The sequence below is a fragment of the Eriocheir sinensis genome, chromosome 34 (genome assembly GCF_024679095.1).
Source record: "Eriocheir sinensis breed Jianghai 21 chromosome 34, ASM2467909v1, whole genome shotgun sequence".
NCBI lineage: Eukaryota > Metazoa > Arthropoda > Malacostraca > Decapoda > Varunidae > Eriocheir > Eriocheir sinensis.
This window is the reverse complement of record NC_066542.1, coordinates 12,115,888-12,132,162: the sequence shown is the minus strand read 5'-3', so window position 1 is coordinate 12,132,162 and position 16,275 is coordinate 12,115,888. Positions and strand designations below refer to the sequence as shown.

At 43.4% G+C, this 16,275-nt stretch overlaps 2 protein-coding genes and 1 long non-coding RNA gene across 3 annotated transcripts in view; 1 reads left to right on the top strand and 2 right to left on the bottom strand.

Annotated features, from left to right (window-relative positions):
- The window catches only part of LOC127007090 (uncharacterized), a 4,026-nt gene extending 436 nt beyond the window's left edge, over nucleotides 1-3,590 (top strand). The window contains exons 2-5 of the mRNA XM_050877671.1: nucleotides 348-597; nucleotides 1,149-1,259; nucleotides 2,078-2,139; nucleotides 2,470-3,590. Coding sequence (XP_050733628.1) covers nucleotides 369-597; nucleotides 1,149-1,259; nucleotides 2,078-2,139; nucleotides 2,470-2,568 — 501 coding nt within the window. The 5' untranslated portion in view covers nucleotides 348-368 and the 3' untranslated portion in view covers nucleotides 2,569-3,590. The remainder of the gene's footprint in view (nucleotides 1-347; nucleotides 598-1,148; nucleotides 1,260-2,077; nucleotides 2,140-2,469) is intronic.
- A 667-nt stretch (nucleotides 3,591-4,257) lies between these two features.
- On the bottom strand, nucleotides 4,258-6,834 carry LOC127007089 (zinc finger and BTB domain-containing protein 24-like). The gene is made up of 2 exons (XM_050877670.1): nucleotides 6,403-6,834; nucleotides 4,258-6,060 (listed from the first exon to the last, which is right to left on the bottom strand). The coding sequence occupies exon 2, from the start codon at nucleotides 6,038-6,040 to the stop codon at nucleotides 4,640-4,642; it is 1,401 nt and encodes a 466-aa protein (XP_050733627.1). The 5' UTR covers nucleotides 6,041-6,060; nucleotides 6,403-6,834; the 3' UTR covers nucleotides 4,258-4,639.
- A 1,155-nt stretch (nucleotides 6,835-7,989) lies between these two features.
- LOC127007214 (uncharacterized) lies at nucleotides 7,990-11,598 on the bottom strand. The gene is made up of 4 exons (XR_007760119.1): nucleotides 11,230-11,598; nucleotides 10,810-11,132; nucleotides 9,829-9,907; nucleotides 7,990-8,084 (listed from the first exon to the last, which is right to left on the bottom strand). It is a non-coding gene; the product is annotated as an uncharacterized LOC127007214 (long non-coding RNA).
- Between the last annotated feature and the right edge of the window lie 4,677 nt (nucleotides 11,599-16,275).

Sequence of the window (16,275 nt, the reverse complement as noted above, 5' to 3'; positions counted from 1 at the left end):
ACATCCATCCCACCCTATAACATGCATTTCTTCCTCCTTTTCCTCCTTCTCGGTAATAAGATAAGAAACAAAGACATCCGTCCCACCCTATAACATGCATTTCTTCCTCCTTTTCCTCCTTCTCGGTAATAAGATAAGAAACAAAGACATCCATCCCACCCTAACATCCACTTCCTCCTCCTCTTCCTCCTTCTCGGTAATAAGATAAAAAAAAAAACAAAGACATCCATCCCACCCTAACATCCATTTCCTCTTCCTCTTCCTCCTCAGTAATAACTTCACTATTAAGATAAGAAATAAAGACTGCCATCCCATCCTAACAGCCATTTCCTCCTCTTCGTCAACAGCACAAACCCACAAGACTCACAATGAAGACCCAAAACCCGACTCTCGTTGCTGTGGTGCTGCTGGGGCTGGGGCTCGTGATGCTTGCCGGGGACAGCCGCGCTCAGACTCGCGAGGACGCCAACTGCATCGCCAACATGATCTCCCAGGCCGGGGGGCGTCGGGCAAGGGGAATGGTGATGCGGATATTGGAGCACTTCAAGAATCGGAATGGAACGAAGACGATCGGGGAGAAGATGAGCTCCATGATGCGTGAGTTGACTTGTTGGGTGGTTCAGAGGATAAGTCACTTCCATTCACTATGGTTTTCTTTTTGCTAACACGCAGGCCCCATATACAGACCTACCTCCCTTTCTGTCTATCTCTGTACCTCCTTCACCCATTCACATTCTCCTCAGTCATCATTTACTTCTCTATCCTTCCTCCATCCCTTGAACTTTTCTCCTTTCCATATTCCTGACTGCATTCATTCACTCCTCTCCTTTTTTTCTTCCCATTTTCCTTCCTCTTCAACCTCTTCATTCCTGAATTCCTTCATTCCATTGTTTCCTTCCATCTTCTTTTCCAACAACCTCTTCATTCCTTCCTTGTTTCCTCTCATATTTCTTCCCCTAAATCTCTTCATTTCTGCCTTTCCTTCTTTCCTCACAAATTTCTTCCTTTACAGCATTGGTTCCCAAAGTAGGTAATTGCACTCGCCACCCTGTTCAAAATATCTCGAGACCCACGCGACCCTCTGATATCAGCAGTTTGTTTAATACCTTTTAACTGTGTGAGTCTACAGTGTCCCTTTCTCCACCCAGAAATGTGCACTTGCTCAGAGGTGAACCCGGATGCTACAGACGCTCAGATCTGCCAGTGTGTTGATGAGGTCAAGGAGTGTGACATGATGCATAAGCCCAACAGTACCACCGGTGAGTGACAGTGATTGAGAGGGGCCAGGAATTGAAGGTATATTGGACTGCAAGGGTTCAGAGTACTCTTTCTTTACGGTAACTTCGAATCAAACTACCTCTCCTCTCCTCACAAATTGTTATGAGAGTCTAGAGCAGGGGCTCCCAACCTGGGGTACATGTACCCCCAGTGTTTGTTGCACTTTTACGGGTACATTAGGTGGTGAATAACCACTACCTGTACACACATGTGGTGTTCTAATCTGCATTGAAATGCACAATGTTTTTTTTAAATTAATTTCTCATTTATTAAGCAAAACTGTAATTAAACTTATATCATCAGTCTACATAGACAGATCATTATAAAATAATATAATATATTACAATTTCATCGTGTTTTATCTTTTCCTAATTTTTACAGTAACCTATAAAAATGCCCAAGGGTAAGAAGGAGGAAGAAAAGTCTAGAGAATATAGCAGAGCGTTGGGAATGCACGTTTACTTGGAATATAAGCCCCTCCACTTTCTCCATTAAGTGAATATCATTAGTCCGTTCATTATCAAGACATACATTCTCTCACGTTGCATGTAATTCGTGGATTCTTTATGCTGTATGTATCTAAAGTTTGGAATTCGCTTCTTCAGTTGTTAATGTTGAGAATTTGTGTCAAGAGTGGGATGAATAGTGTCTTACAATAGCGATGCATATATGTTTATTTATTCGTAGCTTTTATTAGTGGTAAAGACAACTGAGAACCAGGCCATAAATTTCATAGGGCTATTTGGCTGTATATATAAACTTCCTTTTCTGTGTATTTAAAGCCGTGTTTCCTTTGCAGCCCCCGAGGAAATCCAGGGCAAATACAACAGTTGGATGGAGTGCATGGGAGGAGAAAGGCTGGTGAGTGTTGAAACCTTCCATTTGACTCCCATCCTCTCCCTTGCCTTCCTGCCGTACCGTACCCATTCACGATTTCCTCAACTACCATCTACTTCTCTTTCCTTCCTCCAATTCTTAAACTCTCCTCCTTTCCATATTCCTGACTGTATTCCTTCCTTCCTCTCTTTGTTTCTTCCCCATTTTTCTTCCTCTACAACCTCTTCCTTCCTTCCTTTGTTTCCTCCCACCCATATTCTCCCTTTCCTTCCTGCCGTGCCGTATACCACATCATATTTACCGTTTCCTTCCAGTGCCACGTTCACTAATCTATCGTCTCCTCTTTCATTGCAGTCCAGCGCTTTGGGATGCAAGGAAACGCTCTTCACAAATCCCGCCCAGATGCTGTGTGAGATGAAGAACCTGAAAGGCATTTGCACCCAGACCGAGTGAGATTTTTCTCCTCAGCACCTAATTCTCAGACACATTCAGCTCTCACAACTATTTCCAAAGTCCACAAAGGAGATTAGTCGGGTTTCCATGAGTGTTTCTTCACGTTCATGGTGTAGAACCCTTGCCAGACTATCCCAAGGCTCATAAAACTACCCATGGAGATGCCCACAACCTATACGAAAGCCTTGGCAAATGTGTGTGTAAGCTCCGTGATGTTTGAGAATATGGGCCTGTCAATGTCACTAAATGGAAAAGATGCCTGCTTGCCCAACCCATGACCTACTCTTGACCTTTCTCAAGTCTAGCTTCTCCCCTTGTTCAGTAATAGCCTAGTCTTCTTTTTCGTTCCTCCCCATCAACACTTCCGTTTTCTTTTAACTTGGTTCTCTTATTTCTAGTTTTCATATTTTCTTGACATGGAAAAGATGTCTGCTTACCCAACCTCTGATCTATCCTTGACCTTTCTCTAGCCTAGCTTCTCCCCTTGGTAAGTCATAGGCTCATAGGCTAGTCTTCTTTTTCGTTCCTCCCTATCAATGTTTCCATTTTCTTTTAACTTCGTTCTCTTTTATTTCTAGTTTTCGTATTTTCTTGACCTGTTAGTTTGCTTTTTATCCTTTGTTTATATGTTTCGTCCCCACTACTCCCTATCTTCCCCCCCCAATTCGTTTTCTAGCTTTCTTTTTTACCTTTTCTTCTATCCTTGCATGGTTTATAATTTTCGTTCCAGTTGCTCTCTATCTTCCTAATAATTCCTCCCAATCTTTCGGGTCGTTTTTTGTTTTGGTTTTTTTCCACTTCTCACTTAGTTTTGTTCTAGTTCGTCCCCCTCTCGACCCACGTCCCCAGTTTTGTTTGCACTGTTTTGTTTAGGCCTTAGACATTGTATCTATTTCTTAGTTATTACCGTTCCCCAGTTTTGCTCAGTTGTGTCCAGTATTAAAATTCGTTCCTGCCTAATAAACACGACTCATTTTTTGTGGTAATTTATTTTGGTTTTTCAAATAAATTTTCAAGCATCATTTGCGTTTTATTTACTGATTGTTTCGCTCGGTCCTGCTGAGTCAGAGTCCTTATATGGATCACAGCAGGACCGAAAGTCTGTCTGCAAGTCTGTTAAAGTTACCGTTTCATGTTAGTGGTGTAAGAAAATATCAACAACATTAAGTTAACCGTAATACCTCAGCAGCCACTCTGTATCCCCCCACATTTTCTTCATCCCTTCACAAAATCCATATCAGACCCTATGACATACCGTTTTTCGCAAACATCATTCAAACGAAGACTCTAATCAGCATGGGGCTTTGTCACAGATTGTTTTACACACTCCGCTAATTTTTGACGCTATCGTTCATTGCCAGATGCGGTTAATTATGGCGTTTACTCTTGACTCTTGACTCACGCAGGTTTTTGCCATCACAGTCAAGAGTAAACGCCATAATTAACCGCATCTGGCATTGCACGATAGCGTCAAAAATTACCCGAGTGTGTGAAACAATCTGTGCCAAAGCCTCATGCTGACCCGAGTCTTCGTTTGAAAGATATTTGCGAAAAACGGTTTGTCATAGATCAGACCGATAGTAGATGTTACCAATTACATATTTATAGGAATACATTATTGATGATCGTTTATGTATATATAGCATACATAAGAGATTTATGTAAAGGTTTTCTTAAAAAAATATTAGCCTTAGTCAACATTTTTGTATTAATTTAAAACAAAAAAGTCATAACCAATATTACAGGTAGGTACACTTACATTACTATACAGTGTATTCGTAACCTGTACAGTGTATATTACCGTGTAGCCATTTCACCCTTTTGAACGTAATAACGAATGAGACTTAAGTGTAATGCAATACACTTAGATATATAACAAGTCTAAGAGTGCAAACGTTGGAAACATGTACACATTTTTCGTGCAAAACAATATATGAAAAACTATTATTCAAACATAATCCCATTCACGGCAGCAGCTCCTTACCTATACTGTAAAGAATATTTGTAAGAAAAGCATTGATAACGTCCGAAGCCTTCAGCGGTAAGCCCGTGTACCAACAAGCCAGGCATCCTACCGATAATAGTAATCCCTCTGTTGCTTATTTCGGTCATCTTGTGCAGGACACCTTTCCTCCTTCAGTGTGTCGTGCATGACCTTTAGGCCAAAGTACCCGCGGCGGGACGGCTGGGAAGGACCGGACCTGTTTTCTGGTGGCTGGGAGAGCAGATAGTTGAGCATTGTTTGCGTGGATGGCACTCCGACACCCGCGGAGTGGTTCAGCAGAGCACTTGAAGCTACTGCAGGAGCTACTGGGCTCCTTTGTAGCCCCAACACATGAGGCGGCTGGGCCATAAACGAACCTTGAGTCTGGTTGTTCTTTCGTGCAGAGTCAGTAAGACTGAATTTGGAAGGGGAAACAGTCACGAGTGTAGAGGTTTGTGTGGCAGGGCGTGCGGGGCCTGAGGCGGCGAGGTGGATGATCGGAGCGAGCATGGTGGGCTGGCGGTGGATACGGACGTGAGTTATCAGTGGGTCGAAGCTGGAAAACGATGCGTCACACATCGCGCAGCAGTAGGAAGGCCGTGCGTGCAACACCATGTGGCAGTCAAGATTAAAGCTGTACGTGAACTTATGGCCACACACACCACAGTGGTAGAGGGCCCAGCCGTTGTCTGTCCCCCCGTCACCCTCGCCCCCGCTGGAGATGCCCATACGGAACGAGGCGGGGTCGAGCAGAGCCTCGCGGCCGTGCAGCTCGAAGAGATGCAGCTCGAGGTTCATGACGCTGATGAATGCACCGCCGCATAAAACACACTCACAGTAATCATCCACGTCAATGGTGCGGGCGTCGCCGTGCAGGTTTTGGTGAGCGTCGCGGCCGTGCGTGGTGATGAACACCTGCTTACAGTAGCGGCAGTGAGCTCCCTGCTGGCCGTGAGCAGCGTTGTGAGAGATCCTGCTCGACACCGTCATCAGTACCGCGCCGCACCGAGGGCACACAGAGCCCAGGTCAATGCCACAGCGCGGAGAACTTTTTCCCGACGGCAGGTCATTCAAATCTGGTGATTCGTCCTCATCAGACAGATCCATTAATCCACTAGGGAGGGACTGGCCCCCTTCGTCCCCTTGGAACCCGCCCTGATGTTGCCCGTGGTCTATCTGTAGGTCAGGGGAAGACAAAGAGTAGGACGGTCGTCGCACGGCAGCAGTCTGGCTACGGGTCACCATCCTTGAAGGCCCAGTCGTGGGCTCATTACTATTCTTTTCTTCACCCTCCTTGATCTCTCTGGCCTCCGCCGAGTCGTCCGGATTCTCGCGGGAAGTAGATGCGACGTTGCGTGGTGGCGTGCCTGTGGTCGGGGGAGGCGCCGCGTGGCCGGGGCTAAGAGCAGCATCCTGGTCTATCAGTAGAGACGGGAAGTCCATCGGATCCTTGGCCTCCGTCGTGCTGTCAGAGGTGTTCTCTTCCATCAGGAACAGCGGCGTCACTCCTTCATGTGGAGGAAGAGAAGAGAATTATAAGTTGCCTCAAACATCCACCATGATATCGTGTCAGCATGTCAAAACGCAGTAAGTATTATTATCTCAGGCACCTCTGCTAACGATTGTGGATGAACAGTGAACTACAGAACATCAAGCATGTAAAGTTAAACCTTGTTATAAAAATCTTTCGAAATACAACTTTTTTTCAGAAATGGTGAATGGAAGCGTTACGTACATCACAGGCCCAACCACTAACTGAAATTCGATCACCACCCACCCTTGCATATAAGTTACGTGCATCACTATATGATCATCTTAAACAATCCGTAACAACCCATGTCAGTACGTACCTACTTCCCGCGGAACACAGCAGCGGCGACTGGGGGTTCAGGGGGTTCAGGAACCTCTACGTAGTGTCCTGCCACCAGACCAGATGTGCAGCATGTCTCTCTTTGCTCGTTACCTCTTTACTTCGAAAACAGTGACGTGTGCTGACACCTATAGGGATGGGAAGTGAAGTTGCTAGACGAATTAACTATTGTTACATGCTGAAGCAGATACTCGAAACCGCTCCGAAGCAAACGAGGACTCCTGCTGGTCATTTGGTGGAAAGGAGTCGGATTCTCAGTGTCTATATTGAATCAGATGCACAAACAGATTCACTGGCATGTAATGGGAAACACAAATCAAGAGTCTGGTGTATAGTTTCATTCATTAAGTAACAATCTCGCCTTCCTCTACACAAGTTCCGGCATGAATCTTCCTCGAGGTAATGATGCTTATATACTTATTTGCCTGTTCGAAACAGTTTCCTCTTTCTAACCTTTAATTTCTCTCCTACTTTTATTTGCCACCTTTTGTGGGAAAATGTATATACTGCTTCTGAATATTGTTTTTTTTTTTATGCTGAAAACCTCTTTAAATTATTTCATCCTCTTCTCATAATTAAGGTAGTGACATATATAAAAAAGGACTATTGACAACTCTAGCGAGGTATAACTGTGTGTGTGTGTGTGTGTGTGTGTGTGTGTGAGAGAGAGAGAGAGAGAGAGAGAGAGAGAGAGAGAGAGAGAGAGAGAGAGAGAGAGAGAGAGAGAGAGAGAGATTAAAACTTTTATTCAGAGAGAGAGAGAGAGAGACTTTTATTTTGAGGGTGACTGAAATGATACTGGGGAAAACTTAAAAAATCCGGGAAAATAGAAGTCTTAAAAGCGAGAAATACCTTAACAACAGTAAAACAACCTTAGATTCTATAATACAAAAAAATACTGATTCATATTCAAGATAATATTTTACATTTACAAATAGAGCATTGTTGATTTATCGTCTTATTATCATTTCTTTGCTCAGTCATATTAACCATGTATTTTCCTTTCTTCTAAGTATTCAAATCAGTGTATTGGGGGGATTCTTCTATTGTTTATCCCTAGTTTATCCTCACATATCACACAAAAAAAAAAAAATAGTAATAGCCTAATAATAAATAGACATCGTATAGAATTACTAGAACGTTGCTATAGCCTATTGCCTTGAGTTTTTTCTGTTCTTGAAAACTAACCATATTCATTTTCCTCTCTCTCTCCATAACAAACAGACGGGGATGAGGAACTGCTGTCGAAAATTAAATCAGGTCACAATGGGGAAGACGCCTTATCAACCTTTCTGTAACCATCTTTCAAATGAAGTAAGTTAATAGGCTTTTATGTTGCTTTCATTTTTTTTATAATTGTCTATATTAACTTATCTATCTGTCTATTCTATCTTTTTATCTGTCTAACAATCTATCTATTCATTTATCTACCAATCTAACAATCTATCTAGACATTCTCCAACGTATCTATTCCGCCCAAGTTCTCGGCGAAGTTTTAGAACACCATAGCTATTTACTAATGCCTTTCATGTACTAAGCTTTTACTAATGATAAAGAAATGACAAAAGACAGAGTTCGATGCTTTATTGATGGTGTTATTACTGTTTCTTCTTCTTCTTCTTCATATCATCTCCGAACGATAGCATTCTCATGAGGACCAATCTGCAGAAGGGAGAAATACGAATGAATAATGGCAGTGATGGTAATATATATAGCCTATTCCGCCTAGGATGAGAACACGGGTTGGGCAAAATCTAACTTCAAGGAGAGTCAAGCACACATATTTTACTAGGCTTTCGTAGGAGTTTTGGGGGTTTCCAGGGATAGATTTATGACCCTTAATCTGTACAAGGAACCTAAAAAAACACTAATTAGAACTCAACTGATCTCCTTTTCGGCCTTTGGAACTAGTTGATGTGACAATACCGATCTTATTTTCTGATGCATTCTCATATTAGGCTAAATAGAGTGTAGCAAAGGAATATATTATCAAGACACAAGCAGCTACTCGTCACTCACAAACCATGACCAATAATCAATAATTCTACTTTAAACAAAGATCTTAATTTTGCTTTTTTTTTTATATTCTCTCACTGAATTTTAGTTTCTGTATGGCACTTAGATTGATAATTTTCTCATTCATTTATTCTTTCACCACATATTACATTTTCTCATTCATTCATTCATTTACCGATCATTCATTTCATATCTATTGGTTTTGTTAATCCGTTTGTATGCTCATCTGTATTTTATCTCTTTCATTTTGCTCCTTCTTTGTGTGATTAGTGAAAATTTGTCTTATATTTCACAGCCTTTCTCTTTTCGTTGATTGAGACATTGTTAGAGTGTGAATATAGTTGTAGTGGGATTCCAAGACGTTTAAAAATGGACCAGTGTGTGTGTGTGTGTGTGTGTGTGTGTGTGTGGAGGGGGGAGGAGGAGTATCAGGTGCGTAAGTGTACTGCATACTTGGTGTTAGTGGAGGTGCAGTGTGAGCTATAATTATATAAGGTCCATGTTTCTAATTAATTATATCCATGTGCAATAGTCTACTTTTAATTTAAGTTTTTCTTGTCCTACGTCTTCTGTTTTGTTTTTCTAGCATATTCCTTCTCTTTCTCCTTCTTCTTTTTCGTGTTTTTGTTTTTTTTCTATTCCTCTTCATCCCTTTTTATTCGCTGGTTATAATGCTCCTTTCTATCCTTCCTCGCAACAGATTACATTCATTCCAGCAAGCATTTTTTTTTTTTTTTAATTAAACGTGTCGGGCTCCCATCACGGCCCAGAGAAGAGTGACTGGGTTTTCATGGGTGTTGTTCCCGTCCAAGATGCGGAAACCGTGCAAAACTATCACTAGGATCACAAAACGGTCCGTGAAAATCCCAGCAACTTCTACGAGAGGCATTTCAAACAGGTGAACTGAGGGGCCGAGATGGTTAAAAATACGGGCTTAATTCCAGCAGTGCAACCCACACCACCCTTCCAGCAGGCCACCCACACCACCCTTCCAGCAGGTCACCCACACCACCCTTCCAGCAGGCCACCTACACCACCCTTCCAGCAGGCCACCTACACCACCCTTCCAGCAGGCCACCCACACCACCCTTCCAGCAAGTCACCCACACCACCCTTCCAGCAGGCAATCCACACCACCCTTTCAGCAAGTCACCCACACCACCCTTCCAGCAGGCAATCCACACCACCCTTCCAGCAAGTCACCCACACCACCCTTCCAGCAGGCAATCCACAACACCCTTTCAGCAGGCCACCCACACTACCCTTCCAGCAGGCCTCCCACACCACCCTTCCAGCAGGTCACCCACACCACCCTTCCAGCAGGTCACCCACACCACCCTTCCAGCAGGCCACCTACACCACCCTCGACACTCATCTTTCCTTCCCTTACTTTCATTTGCCATCCTTGTTCATGCAGGAGCTGTAGCGAGTTCTGATCCCGGAGAAAAACCTCTGTCTGGTCTTATTGCCTGTGGGCATGGAGAAGAAACAGTGTTACTCAGATCACTCTGTACTTACACCAGTCCAGCGTTGCCAGATTATCGTACTCATAACATTGCTTTTATCGGTTACAGACTCAAAACTGTCGTACCCTCACAAATAACGCTCTTCAGTTAAAGTTATTGTTAAAATCGTAAGGTTTCGAGTGGTTGTTTTTTTTTTTTTTTTTTTTTTTGCGACAGTTACGGGTCAGACACCGGTAAATACAATGTACTGAGTACGATGATCTAACTAATCTGACTAAAGGGTAAGAAGGAAGGCAGTGAAAGCTCAAAATACTTAGTTATCATCGGGATTTCGAAAGCATATTATGACTGTAAATAAATAAAAGATGGCAGCGTTGACCCAGCTTCAGATGAAATGCAGAGAAATTACTAAGTTAACTATTCGCTGCGTGTTTGTGTTCGTGTATCTTTTAAGTAGCAATGCGTAGTCTCTCCTGCCACAAAGGGCCACAGCCTACTGCAGACACAGCCTATATATATATAAAATACTATATATAGATATATATATATATATATATATATATATATATATATATATATATATATATATATATATATATATATATGTAACCTGCGCCGTGGGTCCTGTCAAAGTTGAAAGATAGAGCCAGTAGTGCTCTCCCATTTATATATTTACTAAAAGGTTCTGACACTGTCCCTGTATATAAGTATTTGTGTGCATGATGCCAGCATTCAAGGATATATGGTTCCTCTAAGCTTTCCGTCCCGTAATGAAGAAATGTATGAAGAAAGAGAAAGAGTAAAAGGAGGACGAGGAGGAGGAGGAGGAGGTAGAAGAGTACAGATTTTTCATTTAAATATTTATCTTCCCATCGACGTTTTTTCTGAGTTTGGCAAAACCTCACCTTTAGACCCTTCAACGAGGGTAGAGTCGGCGGTGGTGAATTCGCCTGTGCCTTCGTCACCAGGACTTCCATTGGGGAAGAATGGGACATCGGGGAACTCAAGTCCTCCTTCACCAGCGTCCTCCTCGCCGTCGTCAGTAGTACTTCCTCGGTTGCCAGTAAACACCTCGCCGACGCATCGAAAGAACTTCATGACAAAAGAAAATCCTCCTCCTCCCTCTTGAGGCTCAGCGTCGGTGCCTCTCGTCAGCAGTATCAGCGTCAGCGTGAAAAGGTTCAGCACGCCGACTAAGCTCAACACCCTCATGGCTCACAGATTTGTGCTGTCGATGGCAAAGGTACAGTAAGTGGTAAATGTATCACTGGGACACACACACACACACACACACACACACACACACAGGCAGCTACGTAGCCTACCTTTCGGACAGCAGCAGCAGCAGTAGCAGTGGGTCTCGGTTGGGAGTGTGACAACGACACTCCCAGTTGCTTTATATAACGATGGAGATCCTTTTCCCCCGCCCCTCCTCCTCCTTTCTCGGTGTTATGTGACAGCTCCTCCTCCCCTGTCTATGCCTTCCCCCCCTCACTTCCTGCCGCGTTATTTTTCCCTCCCATTTGAGCCTACTCTCCACGTCCCCACTTCCCCTTCTTTGAGTCAGCCTTCTATTGTTATATAAAAATGGGAGTCACATTGGAAGCTGTATATTAATTCTACGAAGCGATGCGTAGTTCATACATGTTTCATCACAGCTGCCAAGTTGTGATGTGATTGTCTCACCTGCCACGAACTCATCTTTGTTTCCCCGTCAAAACAAAATTATATTAAAAAGTTGCAATATGAACGTGAGGAAGAACAATGAAACTTCTTGGTGGAAGATTGCGTAAGTTGGTTCTTGGAAAGGCCCGCTTGCTCTCCGCCACGTAGAGCTGCCTCAGTCCCGCGTAAGGATCTGCATTAAAGCTCTGCTGATTCTTACACCTGGCAACGTTCCGCTTCAGTGTAGATAGTGACTTGGATAAACGATCATAGATTTTTCACGTTTAGCCTACTACGCTGGCAGGGTTTCTTGATGGGACTTAGTGGTAGGCCCCAGTCCGCTTGTGGCTCAGGCAAGTGTGTTTTATAGTGGTACCATTCTTGCTAGGCTCATGCGGCCCCCCTTCCACACCGAGCTCCATTTCATCTTCTGTAGAGTCACTAGAGCAGTGGTTCCCAACCAGGGGTTCATGGAAGAATTTCAAGGGGTCCATAGCCTGCTGAACGGAACGTCTTCTGCTTTCATATAAATAGGCCTTCAGGTCCATGGTCCAGACTAGATGATTCTACATTAATCACCATAACAATGCAAGGCATTTTACATGAATGTATTTATTTTTTGCTAGCTTAACCCGTTTCGTTATAGGGGTTCACAGATGAAAAAGTGACTAGAAAAGGGGGAATGGGACAAAAAGGTTGGAAACCACTGCACTAGAGGGTTGATAGTGGTCATCGGGCCTACACCGCTGCCTCGTTAAAAATTATCTGGCGTACCCTGTGATCAGCTTGCTTGAGGGGGGGAGGGGGGGGAGTGCGTGACGAGTCGTGAGGGGAGAAGATAAACGTAAGGTTGGACTAGAGGAAGTGATGTCGAAAATATTTTTCTTTACAGTAAATGAGTCATCTCAAGGGCAAAACATTTACAGAAAAAAGTTGGCTAAAGCACCGCACTCACACGCAGAGAGCAGGAAATTCCAAAGAAGGGTTAAACTTGGTTGAAGAGTTGTCTTGTTCTCCTTTCTTTAAAACGTTAAAGTCATGAAATGGAGTTATTACAGACGAAGGAAAGCGGTGGCTGAGTGGTAAGAGTGCGGGCCCCGCATTCGTGGGATTTTTCAGTCACTGCCGAGTGGCCTAAGATTACTCACATGTCCTGAAGACCACCCATCAACCCAGACTCTAGAAGAACCGTCCAAGTGAATCAAGAATGAGTTCCGGGGGGCAGCATGAGCCAAAAATAGATGGTGCCTCTATAAAAATTGCCTGCGCCATGACGGGCTTAGGCCCCTGAAGAAAGCCTACCGGCGCTATAGGCTAAACACGTAAAAAAAAAAAAGGGGGGGATGAAAGAATGAAGACAATATTTAGGCTAACTCTCGCCTTAGGAATTTGGATAGCAAAGACCAGGGTGAGCTAGAGACGAGGATACAACTGCCAGCTGGGGTGTAGGGTCTCCCCCTCGCCATCCGTATACGTGTATGTAGGCAATACGTTTGTATGTTACCGGGAGTGGCTTATGCCCATTGCGGCAGGAGGCTGGCTGCCTGCTCCCTACATGAGAGCATGGCGTATCACAGACTTTTTTTTATTCCATCGTTTCACGCAAGACTTGATGGTTGGGGAAAGCGGCAAGTCAGGTACGAATACTGAACTGCGCATTTCCTATATTTCAGCCTTTTGATAAACATTTGTCTGGTATAAAGAAAATACATATATGTGAGTAGGTACACCGATAGGCGTTAAGGTATTCTGGAGGAGAGAGAGAGAGAGAGAGAGAGAGAGAGAGAGAGAGAGAGAGAGAGAGAATTTACATCGCGTATTTACCTGCAAGGGGCCAGTCCTGCCGATGCAGTGACGCGGTGTCATCCCGGCGTGACGGAGCGACGGCGTGGTCCATTCATAATGCCTTCCGGTGCTGTCTCGTCATGCTGGCACGCCTTCTGCCTTGACCGTGACCCTCGCTGGTGCCGGGGACCCGCGGCGCTTATTCCTGAAGTGTAACGAAGTTCAGCACTCTGCGGCCCAGTTATATAGGTTCGTTAAGATTAGGATGGCTTAGGTTAGATCGACAAGTAGTAATAGATACTAATTTATGCCAGGAAATACAAAGAATAATTACAAGAGGATTTCGTGGTTAGATTGTGACCTCGTTGGTAATTTACGCCGGGAAATTCACTGAGAATAATTAGAAGATGATTAGATGGATAAGTTGTCAGCCACGAGTAATTTATACCGTGAAATACACTGAGAATAATTAGAAGAGGATTACGTGGTAAGATTGTGAGCCCGAGGGTAGTTTACGTAATATAGGGTTGCGCAGAATGTTTTTTACTTACTGTTGTGTTTTCTTGTTTTTACTTACTGATGTTTTTTTTTTATTTGCTGTTGTTATTTTCTATTTTAACTGCTGGTTAATGCAGGAGTAGGCGTTCTCTGTGAAACACACGGGACATATATGTAATATTGTTTATACCTCAGTGTGTTCAGGATAATTTATTGAGCATCGGAAATGTTATAAAAATGTTCAAATTGGAATTATAACACGCAATTGGATGCGCTATCAATTACACCCCCTCACGTCGCAGCTCGTCACATCCTGAGTGTGAGTAGGTACTGAGGGAGAGAGAGAGAGAGAGAGAGAGAGAGAGAGAGAGAGAGAGAGAGAGAGAGAGAGGTTTCTTTCTATCTGTCCACTCGCGCAGTGTAAGTTAGTGATCGCGTGAAAATCAGCTTTTCTTATTTTCAGTGATATATTTTAATGTTTGTGTATATAAAGAACCCTCAAGCCATCTTATATAAACCGCAAATATGCCGATTTGCATCGATTATATACCATACAAGGACACGAAAGACCAGCTTTAACAAACAGTATATAGTCAGATCATTCTCGAACGACTTATTGCCTTTCAAATACCTATAATTCATCTCATTGCGGGTACATAAAATGACATATGGCTCTGCAAGTGCCTATACAAAAGGAATTTTGATAAAACGTTGCTTATGTAAATAACATGGGTTCCTAATATTCGAAATAGCCTAGCCTCTCATTCGACAGTTAATATCTACTATTTCATGTTATTTCGAACATGAATCGTTATTTACACGCAGTAAATTATTTAAATATCCTTTATTTGCACCTGCACAGACAGAAATCTATTAAATGAATTATAAGCATTTGAAAATCCATAGGATCATAGTTTGTCCTTCGTGTGCTTGTGTGGTGTATTATCGATGCACATCGGCATGTTTGGGATTTATAAGGACTTAATTTTTATTTTTGTATATGTATGTACATGAACATTCAAATATATTGCTGAAAAATTAGCTTAAATATCTATCACAGCAATTGATTTTCACTTATTATTGCTGTAGGCTACTTAGGGGAGTAGGAGGTCGGGGGGGGCAAAGTCCCCCCGTTAGCGTAAGGTTATAGAAGTCGGGGTTGGTGTAGTTTAGAAATAATTCGTGACTATTGAGAGAGAGAGAGAGAGAGAGAGAGAGAGGGGCAGGAGGGGGATGTTCGCTCGCGCAAGGCGGGGCGGGGCCGGGCGCCCCGAGGGGAATATTCCTGATACAATTACCCCCAAAAGTTCTTTTATTTACTGGTTTGCGCAGAAAAAAACTATCTCCACGAAAAAAGTGGTCATATTTTGCCCATGAAAACATTATCTGTGTCTTGAAAATAATACGCCTACTTCAGCTGCATATTTTCCGCTGTTATTGTTGTTTACTTGCTGCTGTTGTTATATTTGTTGTGTTGTTTTCCTGTTGTGGTTGGTGGTGGTGGTGATGGGGGTGGTGGTGGTGTTCATTCATGCCTCCCTTTCCTCCTTGTCATCATTACCGCCTGACGTGTGTGTGTGTGTGTGTGTGTGTGTGTGTGTGTGTGTGTAGAGGGGGTGGGTGGGGGGGAGCGCTCGGAATCACCCTCCAGGGGCTCTCTCTGCCTCACCACCTAATACCAGGAAGGAGGGATGTTGGTGATTTGCTGGAGTCCATTTTCCTCTGTCATTCTTTTTTTTATTTGACACACTGACAGAACACACACACACACACACACACACACACACAGCACCCCCTCCCCCTCCCTGCCTCCCCCTTTTTCACCAGCAGCCTTGCACCCCCTTTTGCACCCCCACAACACCCCTTTCTCCCCCTCCCTGCCTCCCGTTGCTGATTCAATATATTTCTCTCAATCAATGTGTCGTGAAAAAAGACAATGTTATGCATGGAAAGTCACAAATCACATGAGAGTCTGCTGGATCTTTTCCGTGTATTTGCATATAACGAATGGTTACTTCTGTTCCTGGGAAGATGTATTGTTTATTCATGATAATTTGTTCCCTTCGGCTGAAATATTTACAGGCAACTAAGTGAATTTTCCCATCATTCTATTTTCTTATATTTTGGTGATATGCTCCGTAACACTAGTAACACTCCACCCGCCATGTAATATAAACAACCCACGTCACAATCCAACTCAACAGCGCCAAACCCATGGAAGGAAAGCAGCCACAAGGACACTATTCCTCTTTGAAAGAACTCCACTTTCCCCCTCCTCGTTTTAAGACCAAGAACCATCACTGTCTTTGTCCTTTTTTTTTTACAGACCGCTGACGGATATTAATCACACCAAAGGACGTGGTGTATCGTTCTTAGTCATGCCTCTTGTTTTCTTGAAAGTCTCGCGCATGACTGCTTTCTGT